The sequence below is a fragment of the Stylophora pistillata genome, chromosome 12, assembly GCF_964205215.1.
Source record: "Stylophora pistillata chromosome 12, jaStyPist1.2, whole genome shotgun sequence".
Lineage (NCBI taxonomy): Eukaryota > Metazoa > Cnidaria > Anthozoa > Scleractinia > Pocilloporidae > Stylophora > Stylophora pistillata.
The window spans coordinates 9,160,173-9,177,169 of NC_142530.1; the positions used below are offsets into that span (position 1 = coordinate 9,160,173).

The 16,997-nt window shown below is 39.4% G+C and overlaps 1 protein-coding gene and 1 pseudogene across 1 annotated transcript in view; both read left to right on the top strand.

Annotated features, from left to right (window-relative positions):
* LOC111328507 (uncharacterized) overlaps positions 1 to 16,710 on the top strand; it is a 34,652-nt gene extending 17,942 nt beyond the window's left edge. The window contains exons 10-27 of the mRNA XM_022932953.2: positions 202 to 284; positions 581 to 1,570; positions 2,840 to 3,086; positions 3,403 to 3,572; positions 3,740 to 3,789; positions 4,882 to 4,940; positions 5,331 to 5,383; positions 5,582 to 5,635; positions 5,762 to 5,815; positions 6,467 to 6,522; positions 7,563 to 7,650; positions 10,137 to 10,256; positions 10,703 to 10,760; positions 11,109 to 11,267; positions 11,979 to 12,112; positions 12,398 to 12,482; positions 12,882 to 13,023; positions 13,791 to 16,710. Of these exons, the coding sequence (XP_022788688.1) occupies positions 202 to 284; positions 581 to 1,570; positions 2,840 to 3,086; positions 3,403 to 3,572; positions 3,740 to 3,789; positions 4,882 to 4,940; positions 5,331 to 5,383; positions 5,582 to 5,635; positions 5,762 to 5,815; positions 6,467 to 6,522; positions 7,563 to 7,650; positions 10,137 to 10,256; positions 10,703 to 10,760; positions 11,109 to 11,267; positions 11,979 to 12,112; positions 12,398 to 12,482; positions 12,882 to 13,023; positions 13,791 to 13,833 (2,645 nt within the window). The 3' untranslated portion in view covers positions 13,834 to 16,710. The remainder of the gene's footprint in view (positions 1 to 201; positions 285 to 580; positions 1,571 to 2,839; positions 3,087 to 3,402; positions 3,573 to 3,739; positions 3,790 to 4,881; positions 4,941 to 5,330; positions 5,384 to 5,581; positions 5,636 to 5,761; positions 5,816 to 6,466; positions 6,523 to 7,562; positions 7,651 to 10,136; positions 10,257 to 10,702; positions 10,761 to 11,108; positions 11,268 to 11,978; positions 12,113 to 12,397; positions 12,483 to 12,881; positions 13,024 to 13,790) is intronic.
* LOC148718690 (uncharacterized) lies at positions 7,657 to 10,130 on the top strand (annotated as a pseudogene).
* Positions 16,711 to 16,997: the final 287 nt, after the last annotated feature.

Consider the following 16,997-nt stretch of genomic DNA (forward strand, 5'->3'; position numbering starts at 1 on the left):
AGAAATTAGAATCTAGTCACTCATAGAAGTTAAAGGGTCAAGATTCAGTCATTATTTAGTTGCAATGTTACTCATGAGCATGCTCTTGTAAGTTTGCCTGCTGACTACAAGAGCTGGCTAAGCTCTTTGCAATTACTGGTATCTCTTTCATAGTGTAATTTATCATGATAGATTAATCAACCTTTTTTCCCCTATTTTTAGTGGAAAATGCAGGAGCTGAAATGGGTGAATGTTCCAACCCAGGCTCCCCAATTCAGTCATCATCTACCTCACCACACAGAGAGGTAAGACACAAAACTGCTTGTTGTGTGGTAATAACTGATTGGGCTGGTAAAAGAAAAATAATTTGTGTAAATTTGGAGCAATTTCATTGTTTGTTCAAAGTTCCACAATGTCCACAATTGAATGTAACATTCATTTTAGGAGGAGTTCTTTTATTTTTTCCTCTGTTTCTTAAAAAAATGCATATTTCCTTTCGTTATTGTTTAGAAATAACACCCCTTTCCCTTTTTGTGGGCAAGGACACCTTTAATAATTTTGTTTGATACATGGTTTTAAGTGAAGATTATTCTTTTGTCAGGGTTCGTCACCCTTGAGTACTGGTCCTGGGTCAGGTCTTGGCCACAGTCTTCCCAATCTCCAAGCAATTCCACGTTACCCTTCAGGTATGGATCACAGCCGTGGCAGCCAGCTGTGGCTTTCAACCCAGCTTACTAACAAACCCCGTGTTCTAAGTCATGGTAGTAGCTTGGCAAGCAACGATGTGACTCATATGGAAGTGCAGCAGAGTCCATATTCTAGTCAAACTATTTCAGATGGAATAGAAGAAGAGGATGAGAGTGATGTTGCTACAGCTGCACTGCATCAAGCACGGTGGAAGCAGCTGGCATTAGCCCAAGCACAAGCACAGATGCTTTCCATGGGTTATGGAGCGCAACAATTGAAAGTGAATTCTGTGTTGCCACCTTCGTCATCTTCAACAGGACTGCCATCCGCATCACCAGAAGCACAGAACAACTTGCTATCACCTCGCAGAATAGGAGGAGGGCTATCTGCATCACTAACGACTGCACAAATGGAAAGGCAATTGAAGGAACACCGACCTTTGCGCCAGTCTCTGTCAGCACCAGGCTTGTCTTTGTCAAATGGTGTAGCCCTGCACCAGCAGCCGCAGAACCAAGAACTGTTACAGCAGCAGCATATGGAATTTATGAAACAACAACGGGTGCAACAGCAGAATCAAGCCAGGTTCATCCAACAACTTCAACAGGAGTTGCTTCTGCAGCAGATTGGTGCCAAAAACCTCCAAATGAACTTGCAAAAGTTGCAAGAGTTACAACAGCAACAGCAGCTGCACAAAGAATCCCAGGCAGCGCTGAAAGAACACTTGGAACATATGCAACAGAAAGAAGCTTGGAAGGGGCGTCTTTTACAGTTACAACAACAACAACAGCAACAGCAACAGCAGCAGCAAAAACTGCAGGCTCAATTGCTTCAGCAGCAACAGCTGCAACAACAACAACAACAACAACAACAACATCAACAACAACCATTACCTAGACTTGTTCGTGTAAGTAGTTAACTTCCTCAACCCTTTACTCCCTGATGTCAGTGTGCATTCCTAAAGTGCTGACAAGGAGAATTCGTTTAACAATCAAGTGCTCCGTTAGTTGGTGAACACTTCCTTTTTTTCACTGTTTTTAATTCGTGAATAATTTGAGAAATTGAGGAAATTAATCTGCAGGACCTGGAAAAAGTATGGAAATAAAGATTAAGTTGGTTATATCAAGTTGTAACAAATGTTTAATTGTTGGGTGAAAGATCATGCTAGTCGTGAATTTTGCCCTTCTGAACCCCCTTGCAATTTGTTGAACAATAGGCCTTTTGCAGTTAGAGATCACGTGCTTAGATACCGCATAGCAACGCCATACTGGAGAACAAGCACTCCAGTGATCTCAGACAAAATAGAGATCACAGAGGTCTGCATTCAAACAAAGAATACAGCGGATAACAAGTTAAAGGGTATCCCAATTCGAGAAATCTGGTAAGTTTTAATCAACAGCTTCCTTGTATCAGTGAAAAACGAAGTTTGGTGTGATTTTGCTGCTGATACACTCTGGGGAAGCTGTTGATTACTTCTTACTGGATTTCTCGAATTGGGATACCTTTTGACCTGTTATCCGCAGTATTCTTTGTTTGAATGCAGACCTCTGTGACCTCTATACTGTCTGAGATCACTGGAGTGCTTGCTCTCCAGTATGGCGTTGCTACGTGGTATCTTAGCACGTGATCTCTAGCTGCAAAAGGCCTATTGTTTGTCCCAGAAGACTCCATACTTGTATTATCCCTCAAGCAACGGGAATACCTAGACTTCCCTTGTAGGCCTTTGGTCAAAATTCTACATTGAATTATTTTCCAACACAATGTTGAAGATTCTTATAGATTATTTGACGTTAGAGATTGGAGAATTTTCCAGCAGCCATGCAGAATTCTTCAGCTAAATTTCCATTCCCTTGGTTATTTTTTGTATAAACCCAGAGAATTGTTTTCCTGTTTTTTTTTTTTTTTTTCACACTATTGCCTTGCTTCTGCATTTTTTAAGAAAAAAAGGAAAAACTTGTTCACATAATTTTAACCAATCTTTTTTTAGATCTTCCCACTGATTTTAGTACATTCCACTTTGCTGGCTATTTCTAATAAATTTATGTTTGATCGTGCCAATATCTCATAGTTGATGGTAGTTAAACATCCACATCACCTATCTATTTGAAAGTGTATAAAGATTGTAAGGTGAAGTTAAGCACTGTTAAAAAAATAACCTCTGTATTTGCTCTGACAGACACACAGTCATGATGACCTCCCCTCGCCCCAGACCACTCAAGAGCAACACATACAAGAACTTCAGCTTATTCGTCAGTTACATCAACAGGAATCGCCTGAAAGAGACTCCTTGTCACAGGGACACCAACAAGCTCTACAGCTACGTCAAGCAGATTTAGCTGCAGCGTCATCAGCGGGATCTGTCTCCCCAGGGGCGACTGTGGGCCACAGGCCTTTATCAAGAGCCCACTCATCACCTGTTGTAGGTAAGTAAAAAAGAATAACTATTTCAGCTGTTTTTTTTTGTTTGTTTTTTCCGGAAGGGGAAGAGAATCTGGTTTTGTTCTTTTTGTTGAATATAATTATATATTTTGAATCGCAATGTTTTCTCTGAACTAAAAAGTAATCTTGGCATATGTAGATGTCTTGTCAAAACTGTGGTGATACTGTTGAAATTATATTTTCACGTAGGAAAATAGATTTGTTTATTTTGAACTGAATGATCAGAGAATAGAGAAAGATGCTGAATCAACTAGTTACTTTTTTAAGTCACAGATGACAAATAATTTTTGTAATCTTTAGGCAGTGGTCAAGTGTCTGAAACAGGGAATCGTACCGGCCTTGTTTATGACACAGTTATGTTGAAACATCAATGTTCGTGCGGTGATGCCAGTTCCCATCCTGAACACCCAGGAAGATTACAAAGTATCTGGGCACGACTGCAGGAGACTGGTGTTGCCAATCTTTGTGAAGTGAGTGTCTTTGAAAACTTGTGCTTTATAATTGTGCCTTGTGTACGAAATTTAGATTGTTATCCGTCTTGAAATTCCAGCGGTTTCAATGAGTATTTGTAATGAAATGGTGACAAGTGAAATTATGCGGTGGAACAAAATCGATTATGATATTTTATTTTATATAGCGAGTGCGTCCCAGAAAAGCAACCTTAGCGGAGATTCTTACAGTTCACAGGTAGGTCCACTTTACACTTAATTAAATTTGTGACACAGATACTATGCCGTTTTATTGAGAATCACGTCATAGCACTGAAAGTTGTTTTATAATGTGTTTACAACAATACGGAAAATGAAATGTCAATTTTAAATATCTGTTGGTCGGGTTTTTCAAAACATGATTAACTTAACCCGGGTTTAGTGTAAATTTTTTATTCACTCAAATAGCAATGCAAAGGGATTTTTCTTTTGTAATTTGTTTTCAGTTAGTTTCGAGTCATATTGAGGTAAACCTCGACAAAACCTTAGCTGCTATACACACTCTTTTACAGGAGAAATTAAAGCCAAGGTTAACTTTTAATCCTAGATAAACGTTAACCCCCTTTCGAACCCCCCAGTCCAGCCGCGGATAAGTGCAACTGCAACTCACGACTTATATTTACAGTTCCCTAAAAACTACATGTTGAGTCTCTCTTCACCTTTTGTATCCCAATATCAGTGTCCATATTCTCCATTCTCTTCTCTATATGTTTCTCTTGGTACTGTCGAGGAGAATTCATATGAAGATCAAAGCTTCTTAGATTGGCAAATCATTTTCCTCTATTTTCAAGATCTTAGTAAATGATTTAACATTATTACCGCAAGGAGAATTTAGATGCTGGGGTTAACATTGAAGGTTTAGCTTGTATATACTTATCCTTATGGAAAAAAAACACCTCTTTTGGAAGCCACAGAACTTGCAAAAGTAATGATCAATGTGTACCCTGGTGTATTTTTATGAAGTTTTAGTTGGTTTGCCCTACGGACGTGTAACTTTTCAATGAATAGTGTTAATTTATGCAAATTTGCGGTACGTTGTCCAGGTATTCTCGCAAACAAGCCACACTCCTGATTTGTTACGAAAATTTTCGGGAAAAAGGGGGTGATTTATCCGCTGGTGTTTACAGTGTCATTAGAGACGAGCCTTTTGTAGGGAAAAGCGTTCAGTTCTATACGTGAAAAAGACAAAGTAAGTTACTGCAAGACCCACCAGGAAAAAAAATTGTGTCATAGTGATAAGAAGAAAGAGTGATAATATACATTGTACATAATTTGACTTCTTTATTTGTAGTGAACAGCACACCATGTTGTTTGGTGGCAGTACACAGTGTAGAACAAAGAACGAGGATGGTAAGAGAAATGCACTTCAATAAAAATTATGCTCAGCTTTCTGCGTGGGAAAGAAGAACCCTTTGAAATGGGCCCCGCTTCCAACGTGTAAGACTCGATAGCTCAGGTGTTAGTAGCGCCCAACTAGCATCAGGGAGGCAAAACTTCAATTTCCATCAAGGCCTGAATTTTATTTTTCAGACTTCTTTTCAGCAGTTGCGAAAATTTCAGCCCGCCTGCGAGGATCTTTGCTTTACTTGATTTTTCATTGAAAGTTATGAATATATTCTATAGAAAAAACAAGAGAAGGTGAAAAAAGTCTGTTGACCGAATTCCAAGCATGGTGTTCAAATGTGATCTTTGTTCATGCTCAAACATGGCCTTTGTTTTTTTGTTATCTGTTTTTGCTAGGGACTAGTACTTTGCTCAAGTGTTTCAATAAGCTCTTTTGTGGTGGGATTGGGGTAAGTTGAAACATTTCATTAAACTGGTTTATAAAGCTGTTATTTAGCTTTATTTTACGGATCTTTTTGTTCAGTGTTGTATAATCGTGGTAGACTGTTGCAGGGCTTGACACTAACTTTTCAACTTGCTAACTAAGTGGCTAGTGACAACTTAGATGTTACAACCATAATCATTCTTTATGGCTGTTGGTTTGTTAGGTCGATGGAGATACAATATGGAATGAAATGCACAGTGCCAATGCAGCCAGAATGGTAGGGGATAAAAAGAAGTTTATACTGTGAATACCTGAATTAATGAAAAAAAAAAATTAAGAATGAATAACCAAGCGGTCATTCACATACGTTCATTTCTAACGCAACTTTCCTGTTTCTGTTCAGGCTGTCGGATGTGTTGTGGAACTTGCATCTAAAGTTGCCAAAGGAGAACTTAAGGCAAGCATGACTTCTGATGAAAACAGACCACAGTGGTCGATCAAATAACTTAGAGTCAGCTCTCTCTTTACTAATGTTGTGTTAATAAGCTCTAAGCTTGAGGAACTAAAATACGAGACCATTCTCATCGGCACTCAGACCCGTTGAAGCTAACGTTTCAGCCTAGAGTGTCACTTACAGTGTATTTCTTGGAATTTGAAACTTAAATTTGAAATAAGAAAGTGGGTACCCATACCCGTACCCGTTCAGAAGCAACCGCACCTTGTATACAGAGTATGTTGTGGTTCAGTTTTTTTGCTTTATTTCAATCGTAATAGGACTATGATGACGGAAATACGACGACGTGAATACTGGTCTCAAAAGTCTTTAGCCAAGAAAGTACTTACACCACAACACATTTATGCAAAGATTCCCGACAATATCATCATAATCAGAGCTTGCTGGATACGCGTTTTTCCAATTTTTTTTTTTTTTTTCAATTTCATCTTCATCTTATCTTGCGCTGAAAAATCTTACATATTATCATCACTAAAAAAGGGACTGGTAAATTCAAGTAAAGAAGGAAATGTAAGGAGTGATACAATATCTAGAATAGTCTGGTACATTGAAACTCTTAATAATACATTTAACAAATTGCTCTGTTCTTTTTAGAATGGATTCGCTTTAGTGAGACCTCCAGGCCATCACGCGGAAGCTCACCAAGCGATGTAAGTTTGAAAGGCTGGGAGAGACTAAGCGAAGGGTTGCTACCGCTAACCGCTACGTGTCAACTGTTTTCAAAACACGTCACTGCATTTTATCACGCGGGGACAAAATTCTGTCACTGAGACAAAGAGACAAAGAATTGCACAAAAATTCTACTTATAACACAAAGTGAATTGTTGTTGTGAGTTAAGCTCGCAAAGTGCTGCGTGTCTTGTCTTTAAATGGCATGTTCTTATTGACTTAGTGGGGGCCGGACGGGAAAAGCTTTGGCCTGAGGTCATAATGTACTGTCCGAGAGCCAAATATTTTCCCGGCTCGACCTAACTCATTCAATAACTACTTTATCATATTACTGTTTGTCTTTCTCTTTATTCCTTTCTTCTTGCAGCTCGTATCTCGCATCTCGTAGGGCCGTACGACTTTGTCCAGCCCAGTGGCTCACCCCATCGCGTACGGCCCTCAAAGGGAGCTTTCTTTCTAATGTTTATCAATAAAAGCGTGCGCACAAAGCTACACAAGGCCGCGCGGGTCATATGGAAAAACAGTATTCCAGGAGGAAAGTGGTTGGAGTTATCTGAAACTTACTTCTAGCGTGTCTCAATACTTACAGTCCTTGGAAGTTGCTAAAATGGGGACTTTAAGCAAACCACGACGGCTACGGCAACGAGAACGTGGAAAAACAATAGATGTAATTGGCAGAACAATAGCCCATCACGTGCGTTTTAAAACTTTGTACATTTCTTAGCCGTCCTTTGCAAAACAACAACGTGAAATCACCAAAATTTGCGTCGTCTGCGAAGCGAAACCGCGGCGGCAAATTATTTTAATTTACATTCGGAACTCAACGCTACTTTTATGCGTTATGTTGAGTTTGAGGTCTGGCGCCCTATGAGACGGTAAACACATGCAGCCATTTTCGAAATTCTAACTAACAGTAGAAACTAATTTTTTAATCAACGTCTTCCGTGGCGTTGCCGTCCTGACTGCTTAAAGTCCCTAATAATATGTGGGTCAACGTTCAATGCGACTTTTCTCTTTGCAGGGGCTTCTGTTACTTTAATAGCGTGGCAATTGCTGCGAGACTACTGAGACTGAACCTGTCTGTTGAACGAGTTCTGATCGTGGATTGGGTTAGTACAAAGTAGCATGTTCCTCTTTAGAGCAATGTTCAATTTAGTGTCGGAAATAAACCGCGACTTCTTTGGTTTTTTTACTTCGCTGTTATTGATCCAGAAAACGTGCGCTATCAGAGAGATTTAGCACCGCGTTTACGTGAAACGGTAAACGTCAGCTTGCCCTTTCACGTCTCATGTAAAAGAGCGTGAAGCTTGCTGCTTTAGCTTCGCGTGAGCTCACGTCAGGGTGGCAAACGTGAAAAAGTGACGGGAAAAACAAAGTCACGTGGTCACTCTTGCCGTTTACGTTTCACTTAAACTTGGTGCTAAATCATTCTATTCTCTCAATCAATCAGACATAAAACTCAAAGCAATCGTGAATTGGTCACCCGCGTTTTCCCGCGCTTTGGTAGTTACGGTGTTTTCACTTTGAATTCTCATCGGCTAATGATAATTGTAGCCTTTGTTATGACTGGCCACTCAGTTTGATTACTCTGAGTTTAGTGTTTCGTTACCCTTTTAAAAACCTTTCCTATCGTTCAAGGTTTATAGAGATGTAGAGAGAAGGTTTTCGTGAAAGGCCAAACCTATTTCAGGGTGATGTCGTAGTTTCTGTTATAGTTTAACCTGCCATCATCATTATTTATTATTATTGTTATTACATAAAAACATACATTTGAAGTCGGACTGGCCCGCATATAGCTCTGGTAGTCTAGGCGGGCCAGCCCATCAATAGCTACAGTCCATCATTAGCTTATTACTATTAATATTAATAAAATAAAAAGAAAAGTAGGAAAAGAATGTGATTTATATTATATACACAAGGCTAAGAGAGTAGGAAAAAATTATTAGAATGTTGAAACCAAACGTTTTCGGCTGTTTGCCATCATCAGGGTTGAAAATAATGACCATCTGTACATACATATATATCTTATGTGATTCCCAGTGGGAAACGTTTGGAGACATAAGAAATAACTTGTTTGCTCTATTTGAACGGCTAAATCACCATCACTCTAACATTGTTTTCACTACCAAGGAAAACCCTGACCATTTCCTCGATACTGCCTTTAGTTATAACAACAAGTTCAATTGCAGCTTCTTCAAAAAACCGGGAAAACTACCAACACATTGGAAACCTGAGGTCCCTACCAAATGGAAAAGGAATTGCATCACTGGCGCACTCCATCGAGCCTAACGCATCTCTACCGATCTTGACAAGGACATAAAAACTGTTGAAACATCTTTTATCAATGCAGGTTATCCCAAACGTTTTATTTCGCAGGCAATCAACAACTTTCTAAACGACTCATCATAAGATGACAACATCATTCCGATTTTTCTCTTCGAAGACCGAAAGAAAGTCTTTATCAAGCTTCCCTTTTGCGGTAAAAACGAAAAACTCAGTAAGACGTTTGTTAAAAAACTCAACAAGTTCACTAATTTTAATTTCATCTTTGTAATCCTGTGGCAAACAAGGCAAATTAAAAGCCTCTTTAACAACAAAGACACAAACACTCACAGATCCAAAGTTGTTTACAAAGGAGATTGTTCTTGTGGCGTTGATTACATTGGCGAAACTGTGAGAAATTTAGCAGTACGTATTGCGGAGCATTCAAATCCTGCTCACACCTCTGAACCTGCAAAACACTTGCGGGAAAATCCATCACATTCTTTCACTTGGCGTGTTCTCTCCTCAGCAGAAACATTCCACAAGCGTAGGATCGTCGAGGGGCTAATGATCCAACAATTCCGCCCCAGTTTGAACAAACAAGTCATTTCTTATGTCTCCAAACTTTTCCCATCGGGAATCACATAAGATATATATGTATGTACAGACGGTCATTATTTTCAACCCTGATGATGGCAAACAGTCGAAAACGTTTGGTTTAAACATTTTAATAACTTTTTCCTAATCTTTTAGCCTTGTATATATAATATCTTTTATTAAGCGAACATTATGGACGACAATGTGATTTATTAGATAATATTTTGCTTGTTTGTTTGTTTTACTCTCTTCCCTTCCCCTATACTACTACTGACATTTTAATTTAGCTTAGAGATGACTTTGCGAACCTCAATGAAAGAGTCTTCATCTTCGCGTACACTTAGTAGTTTGTTTTTAATTGTGAGTTTGAAAGATTTCTTTGGTCAGCGGCCCTCTCAGAGAATTAGGTATCTCATTCCATAGTTTAGCACCAATCCTTGAAAAGGCGTTTTTTTGTATTTCAAGTCTAGAAGCTTGTATGTAAAAATTATCTGAAGTAGATGAGCGTGTGTTATAAGAACGGATACTGGACGTTTTCGTAAATAAGTTACGTATATTAATTGGGGCAGAAGCAGTGCTAACGTCGTGCATCAACTCAGATAAAGTTTTGTACTACAAAAAGTTCAAAGGCAAAATCCTAGCATTAATAAACAGTGGAATGGTATTTCGTCTTTGTTTGCGAACTACATGAAATGCGTTGTTGTACAGTCTCAAAAACTTTTCCATGCTTCTACAGGACATTCATCATGGAAATGGAACCCAGCAGATGTTTTATGACGACCCACATGTTATGTACATCTCAATTCACCGCCATGACGATGGGACCTTCTTCCCTGGTACCGGAAAGTCAGAAGAGGTATTAATCCTTTACACCGTAACATCATGCATATTCTCCATACTGTTCTCATTGCATTTTTTAAGTTGCTGACAAGGAGAATTTGTTAAACGATCAAGTGCTTCTTTAGTTGGTGATCATTTCCTTGATTCTTGTGACCGTTGACGTTTGATTCAGGGGTGATATTGTTAGGAGAAATTATGACCAGAATGATCAGAGATATCACTCATTACAATCAGTGACGGGTAAATTACTTATGATAACGTATCGATTATTGTGAGTCTCCGGCAGTTTTTTGGTTGAAAGAAAAACGGGCGTAGACTACAGAACTAACAAAAGTTTTCCTCGCTTTGCTTTCACTTTGATTTAGTTATTACAAGTAGGTGTCGAAGTGAAAAAATATTTTCTAACCTAACCATTGAAGTGTCTGCAAGGTTTTGTTGATGAGAATGTCATGTTTGTTTTAGTGTGGTGCTGGAATAGGTGTTGGCTATAATGTTAATATCGCCTTCATGGGCGGATTAGGTAAGTGACAAGGTTAATACTTCTACCTCTCTTGCTCCAAAGATATAAGATATAAGTTCTACTTACTGACCGCTAGAAATTTCTTCTAATTTTCACTCAAAGACATTGTTGTTTAATCAAACATATCCTTCACTTGATATTTTTGTTACTTCTCATAACCGTTGACACCCTTACATCAGTATCTATATTCTCCATAGTTTCCTCTAGACATTTCCTTTGATACTAACAAGGAGAATTCGTTTAACAATCAAAGCTTCCTTTATTTTCATGATCTGAAGGAATGATTCAGCAGTTTAAAGTCCTAAGCACATAATTCAGCTCACGATATTTCCACTTGTTATTCAACAGAGCCAGTGTATGGTGATGCTGAATACTTCGCAGCGTTCCGTTCCATAGTGATTCCCATAGCGAAGGAGTTTGAGCCCGACATAATATTAGTTTCAGCAGGATTTGACGCTGCAGCCGGACATTCGCCTGCTTTGGGTGGCTACCAGGTCACGGCAGCGTGTAAGTATCAAGCTATGGAGTAATGTTGCGGGAATTAGCTGTGGCCTTCTCACCCAGTAGGAGTGACTTAGAGTGTCTGGCGACTGAAAATACAGGGCCGACAGCAGGATAGACAATGCAAAAAAGGGGGGAGGGAAGGGTGCGTAGTTGCTTAGATAATCATGATGTTCCAACATTTTTAAGGAGGCTATGTCACGCCTCGTGTATCTTGATTAATTTACTATGTAGCTAGATATCTTTAAAAGTTTGTAAATTATGATTCGTGTTTTTCTTCTCTCCTTTACTATACTCGTTTCTTCATTATTTGCTTTTATCTCTTAAAGAATGTTCCATTTTCCTAAGTTTATATTTTGTTGTTTCCTTGAATTTGATGATGGTTTTGTTCGATGATCGTGATTGAAGGATACTGGAAATGAATCCTCGCTGGGGGTCTAAATCTCGCCTATGAAAACCTCCAATATGGAGCTAACTGAGAGAAAGCCAGATTTTTCATTCCAATATTCTACGAGATGAGCTAGTTGGTGATGTAGGTCTTATTTTAGTTACACATATGACGGGCGTGTTACACTCTGTTAGGATTGGCGATTTGTCATGTGTAGAGACACAGTAAGAAAGAAAGAAAATTTTAAGTCAGTCTTCGAATGACAAAGAAACACTGTTTTGGTATAACTTTTTTATGTGGCTATCTATATTCATATGATGCATTTTCAGGTTATGCGCAGTTGACGAAACAGCTCATGGACGTTGCGGGAGGCCATGTGGTCCTGGCATTGGAAGGAGGCTATAGTTTGCCGTCCCTGTGCGATGCAGCTGAGGCATGTGTGAAGGCCTTGTTAGGAGAAAAGGTGAGAACTGAACTTTGCTGAATATCCGCAGTGTTGTCTTTCCATTGTATTACCGAAGGAAGGGTGTTCTGGAAGCAGAAAGGCAAACAAGACAGGCAGACGAGCATGCGAAGTGAACGAACGTGCAAACAACAAGGCAAACGGACGAAGGAAAAAGAAAGCGATTGTCGACCGAAGAAACAAGAGAAACAAAGGAAGAAACAAAAGTACAAGCAAGCATTTTAGATGTCGATTTTTTTTTTTTTTTAACATCGAACTTTTTTTCTTTTGTTTGCCTTCTCCTAGTTGCCTGAACTTTCCAAGGATAGCCTTAAAAGGGCACCGAATCCAAACGCTGTAGCTGTTCTGGAGAAAACGATAAACATACAAGGTATGTAAATTAAACAGTTTTCCGTATCATTTGGCGAAAATTCCAAACCGGAACCAACTTGAGCTTATTTTGAATTATTTTGTATTTTGAAGATACTTGCTTAGCTTCGATCCACGGCTATTCCCCCCCCCCCCTCCCCAGTTGTGGAAGTACAGGGATGTGGCCCAATCCCTAGTGGTCTAGATCGAGAGCTGACTGGGTTGTAGCCTTGGTCTAGTTATTATTGTACTCCTCCGCTTAGGAATACAGTGGATTACCAGCAAGTCGCTCTGGAAACTTGACGTATTTCTCTGGGAGTTGGGGGGGGGGAGGGGGGGGACCTTCGATGAACAAGTATTACCACGCATGGGTAGTGGTACACTTTTAGTCGCGTTACCTTACTGATGTCATTTCTTGCAGGCAGATACTGGAACAGCGTAAAGAGAGCCGCTACACAGATCTGCCAATCATTAGTACAAGCTCAACAGCGAGAGAAAGAAGAGGCCGATACTGTGACGGCGCTAGCGTCACTTTCCATGGGAGTTGTACAGGAATCAAACAAGTAAGAAATGTCAATCTGTTTGTTAACAGTACGCTGTTTCCTTGTTTAGGCGTAAAGTTCGTTTTCTTCTCTCCAATGGCTGAAGCCTCAAGTGTCGACTTAAAAAAACATGGCTGTGAATTGCAACTGTTGGCTATGACGATGTCGTCCTGAGCCTTTGAGATTGGTTTAGTTTTAAAACTTGGCCTCATTTTAACTTGGAAAATGGTTGATAGCAATGTCCGAGTTGCTGTTCTGACCAAAATTCACTCCTTCCATCCATCACTTTGTCTCTGCTTTTTTGCAGTCCTTTTAACTTTTTTGTTGAGTTCGCTGAACAGCACATAAGGCTTTGCATGTTTGATTGCTGCCTGAGACTGAACTCACAGCTAATAATTGGTGATAATTTTAACAGTCTGGTGAGAAATAACGCGGATTCAACTGACCTCTCGCTTGATAGGAGAAGCACTTTTCTTTGCGTCAAGTTCGCAGAACGTATTTGCTGTTGGGAGTGTGCTTTCAGGGATTAGATCATTTAGATAAAAAGCGACTTTTCTTAACCAATAGTTTTCAAATATGAAGTGAGTTCATGCCATGTCTACCCCGTATGATTCATTTCCGTTTTTAGTGGCTTGCATGCACTTTGATCGTCTATCCCCACCCCACTGAGTGGCAGGCTCTTTGATCACCTATCCCCACCTCACTGGGTACCCCATTGTTTAGACGACACCTTTACTCGCGCTAACTTCTATAACAACTATTGATATTTTCCACTCTTGAAATTTCAGAAATATTGACGAATCCATGGAAGAGGAGCAAGTTGAAACATGAGATCAAAACAGAAAAAACAAAAGCAAGGAATGATTTTAGGTAGAATAGCTTCTATATACATCTTGTTTAAATGCCTATACGTCTATCAGACAAATCAAAGCACTCGTTGTAAATCGGTTCACAGTCGTGTAGCTTGAAATGAAGGACGAGTGATCGTTGTCTTTTGACCGCTGACCCAGTCCGAGCTGCAATAAGATAAAACGATTTATCGGGAAAGAAATGTTTCAGTGAGCTAAAATGTAGAGTCACCCAAAAGAATTTAGCTTTCCAAGATTAATTGGATAGCACTCGCTTTGAACGAGGTTTTAGGAATGCCCTACAACCGAACAACTGTTTCTCTGGGTGCCATTGCTATAGTAAGGGTAAGAAGGAATGGGTCATGTCCTCGAGAAGCTTTACGGTTGCTTAATTATCACGTCGTTCGCATATCCTTGCGCCATAAAATTTCGAATTGGCACCGTTCATAGACCGGTTTTTTTTTGTTCCTCAATCGGACTGGGTCAGCTTGCAAAAGTGATTGTAATTTTTTATGCAGCCATGCAGCACTGGCTTGATGTAATGGACTTGATGTGTTATATGCATAGAGTGGGACAACGAATCGAATGACCGGTTATTAACCATCATTGCAAGTCTGACTGTACAACTTCAGTTTTAAGAGCTATGTCACTCACGTCTACCCCCTCCCCTCCCCCCCTCAAATTCGTCCCTTTATTCCGTTTTTATGTGAAAGGTTCCTCCTTTAAGCCAGTCTTAGTTCTGTTTTCGTTGACCTCGTCGTTATTGTATGTCTTCATCAACTATCTCTTAGGAGCCATTTTCTGATGATTTTGACAAAAAGTGAAAGAACAGGCTTTCGATACATCGCTCCATTCTATTTCGTAGTGGCCATTTTGGATTTTATTGGTGCGTCTGTTGCTGTGATCTAAAAGCCCAACACTTGCGCAGCTCTAAATGGCCTTTCGATTATTGTCGGCAAACGATCGGATTTTCCGAAAATGCTCCGAACTTCTTTGGGTGATCCCGACCTCGGTAAAGATTCTTTTTTACAGACCACTGCTTCTGTAGAACTAAAATAAAGTCGTTCCGAATAATATTGCATTAATTCTTCAGTTTTTCTTATTTCTTTTTCGATGCCTGTTGTAATTCTAAACAGGTATGTGTATTTATTTCGCTGTGCTAATGCTTAAGGTTTCTTCCGATGAATAAGTGATTTTAAAACTGGCCCTTGGTGTAGCGTACACGGGCGAGACGCAACTCTTTAAAACTGAAGCTTTATTCAATATAGCTATAAATACCTAGCTTAGCTAAGTGTTTTCATTACTCATTTTATCATCATAATCACATACCTAGCTGGCTAACCCCTCTACTCTCGCAACCTGATTACAACTTTTCCATTCCATCTGCCATGGAATTCCTTGTATATTAGTTTGCTATGATACAACGACAGGATCCTCCAGCAGTTTAGTGTTTCTATGCTCATCACCTATCAACTGAAAATTGTAATGAAATCGCTTGGAGAGTCTCTCTGTAAATCAGCTGCGAGAGTTGTGGGACTAGACTTGTTTATCAGACTTCCAAGGAGTTTCTAGTGTGTAATTTAGCCGAGATATCCCCTCGGTAACTCTGTAATTATTCCGTGTACATAGTTGTCAAAAGTGTCTGGGGATTTTTTGAAAAAAGACCCCAGTTACTAGAGGATTTTCTCATTTAAATTATGGCTTTTAAAAATGTTACCCTGCGTAGCAAATATATAACAGGGAAGTGACAATACTATGTAAATGCTACATACATATATATTATGAATAGTAAAAAGTTTTTAGCCTTAAGAAGGTGGAATGTTATGGCATAAATTCGTGGCAGATTCGTGTTAGATTTACAGAGCCACCTTAAAAATCTGTGACCCGTGTGTACTGGGTCGAGTCTTTCGAGGCAAATTGAAGCTGCCCGTGAACTGATGCTGTTCCAACATTTTGTGCTATGCTGTTACAATTATTGCAGTTGGTAGTGTTTTCGAGAGATTTTTTTTTGTCCAGTGTATCTTCTCAGTGTGGCAGAAGGGAAATTTGATTTTATGTGGGCCTCGTCACGTATTTGTTTCTTCTTAGCATGATTCTGAACTGTTTATTTTTTGAGACAGACTTGTGGAGGGTAAAACCAGTTGTGTTTCGACTTAGTTTGGATCTGTGTCCGACCTAAAAGCTTGAGGCTTAAAACTAGATGTCCTTGATACAAGAGCTTTTGGTCGTCTCACTAGAGGATAAACGAACGCAAATTGTCACGGCAAAACGGCGGTTTGTTCATGTCCTAATAGTAAGTTGGTTCGTTCGCCTGACATGTTCGATCTCACTATGAACGATTACTTCTCAAATTCACCATGAAATGTTTTAGGCAAACTGAGAAAGAAGAACTAAGAGAAAATGCAACGACAAAACTCCAAATTCTCATAACCAGAAATTAAGGAAATAGTTACAAGGCAGAGAAGAGAATTGCTAATTACGTCATGAGGGTCACATGGTTAAAAGAGTTGGAGGACTCTTCCTGGTTCTTCAAAAGCGTCAGTGAATAAAAATACTTGTAATGTTGGTTTATTTTTATTTTTTGTAGTTTTATTTTATTGTAAGAAATATTCGTTTTCTCTCTTTGTGTTGAAAAAACAATTCCCAGTTATGAAGCGGAGTCTTTTTACGAAGTCTGCACACAGGAAAAATGGGAATAGATTAACTTCCTAACTCTATGTTCAATTTCCACGTGTAGTTAATAACTTTTATGTATTACGTCGACGTAGACCTTGAAACTAAAGCGTAAAGAGGGTTGGCTTTCAGAGACTAGCGTCACAAATGGATTTATTTTCAAATTAAAAACAAAAATGTTGTTAAATTCTCTTTTATAAGTTTGTGTTTCAGAGTGGGGCGTGGTGGGGCTGAATGAGTGTTTTTTGGGTGGGGTGCAGTACGGCTTGCAGAAGTGAAACAGTTGTTGTTGTTGTTGTTGTTTTTTTTTTTTTTCAAGTTCGCAGTGAGACACGGAGTTTGAGTACGGAAAAGAGTCATCAAGAATAAAACCTGCCACAGCTTACTTCGTTGCAAAATGTTCACTGACGCATGCGCGCGCCTGATTCTTCCGACTTCTTTTTTTCTCAGCACAAACTGCACATGCTATACTTA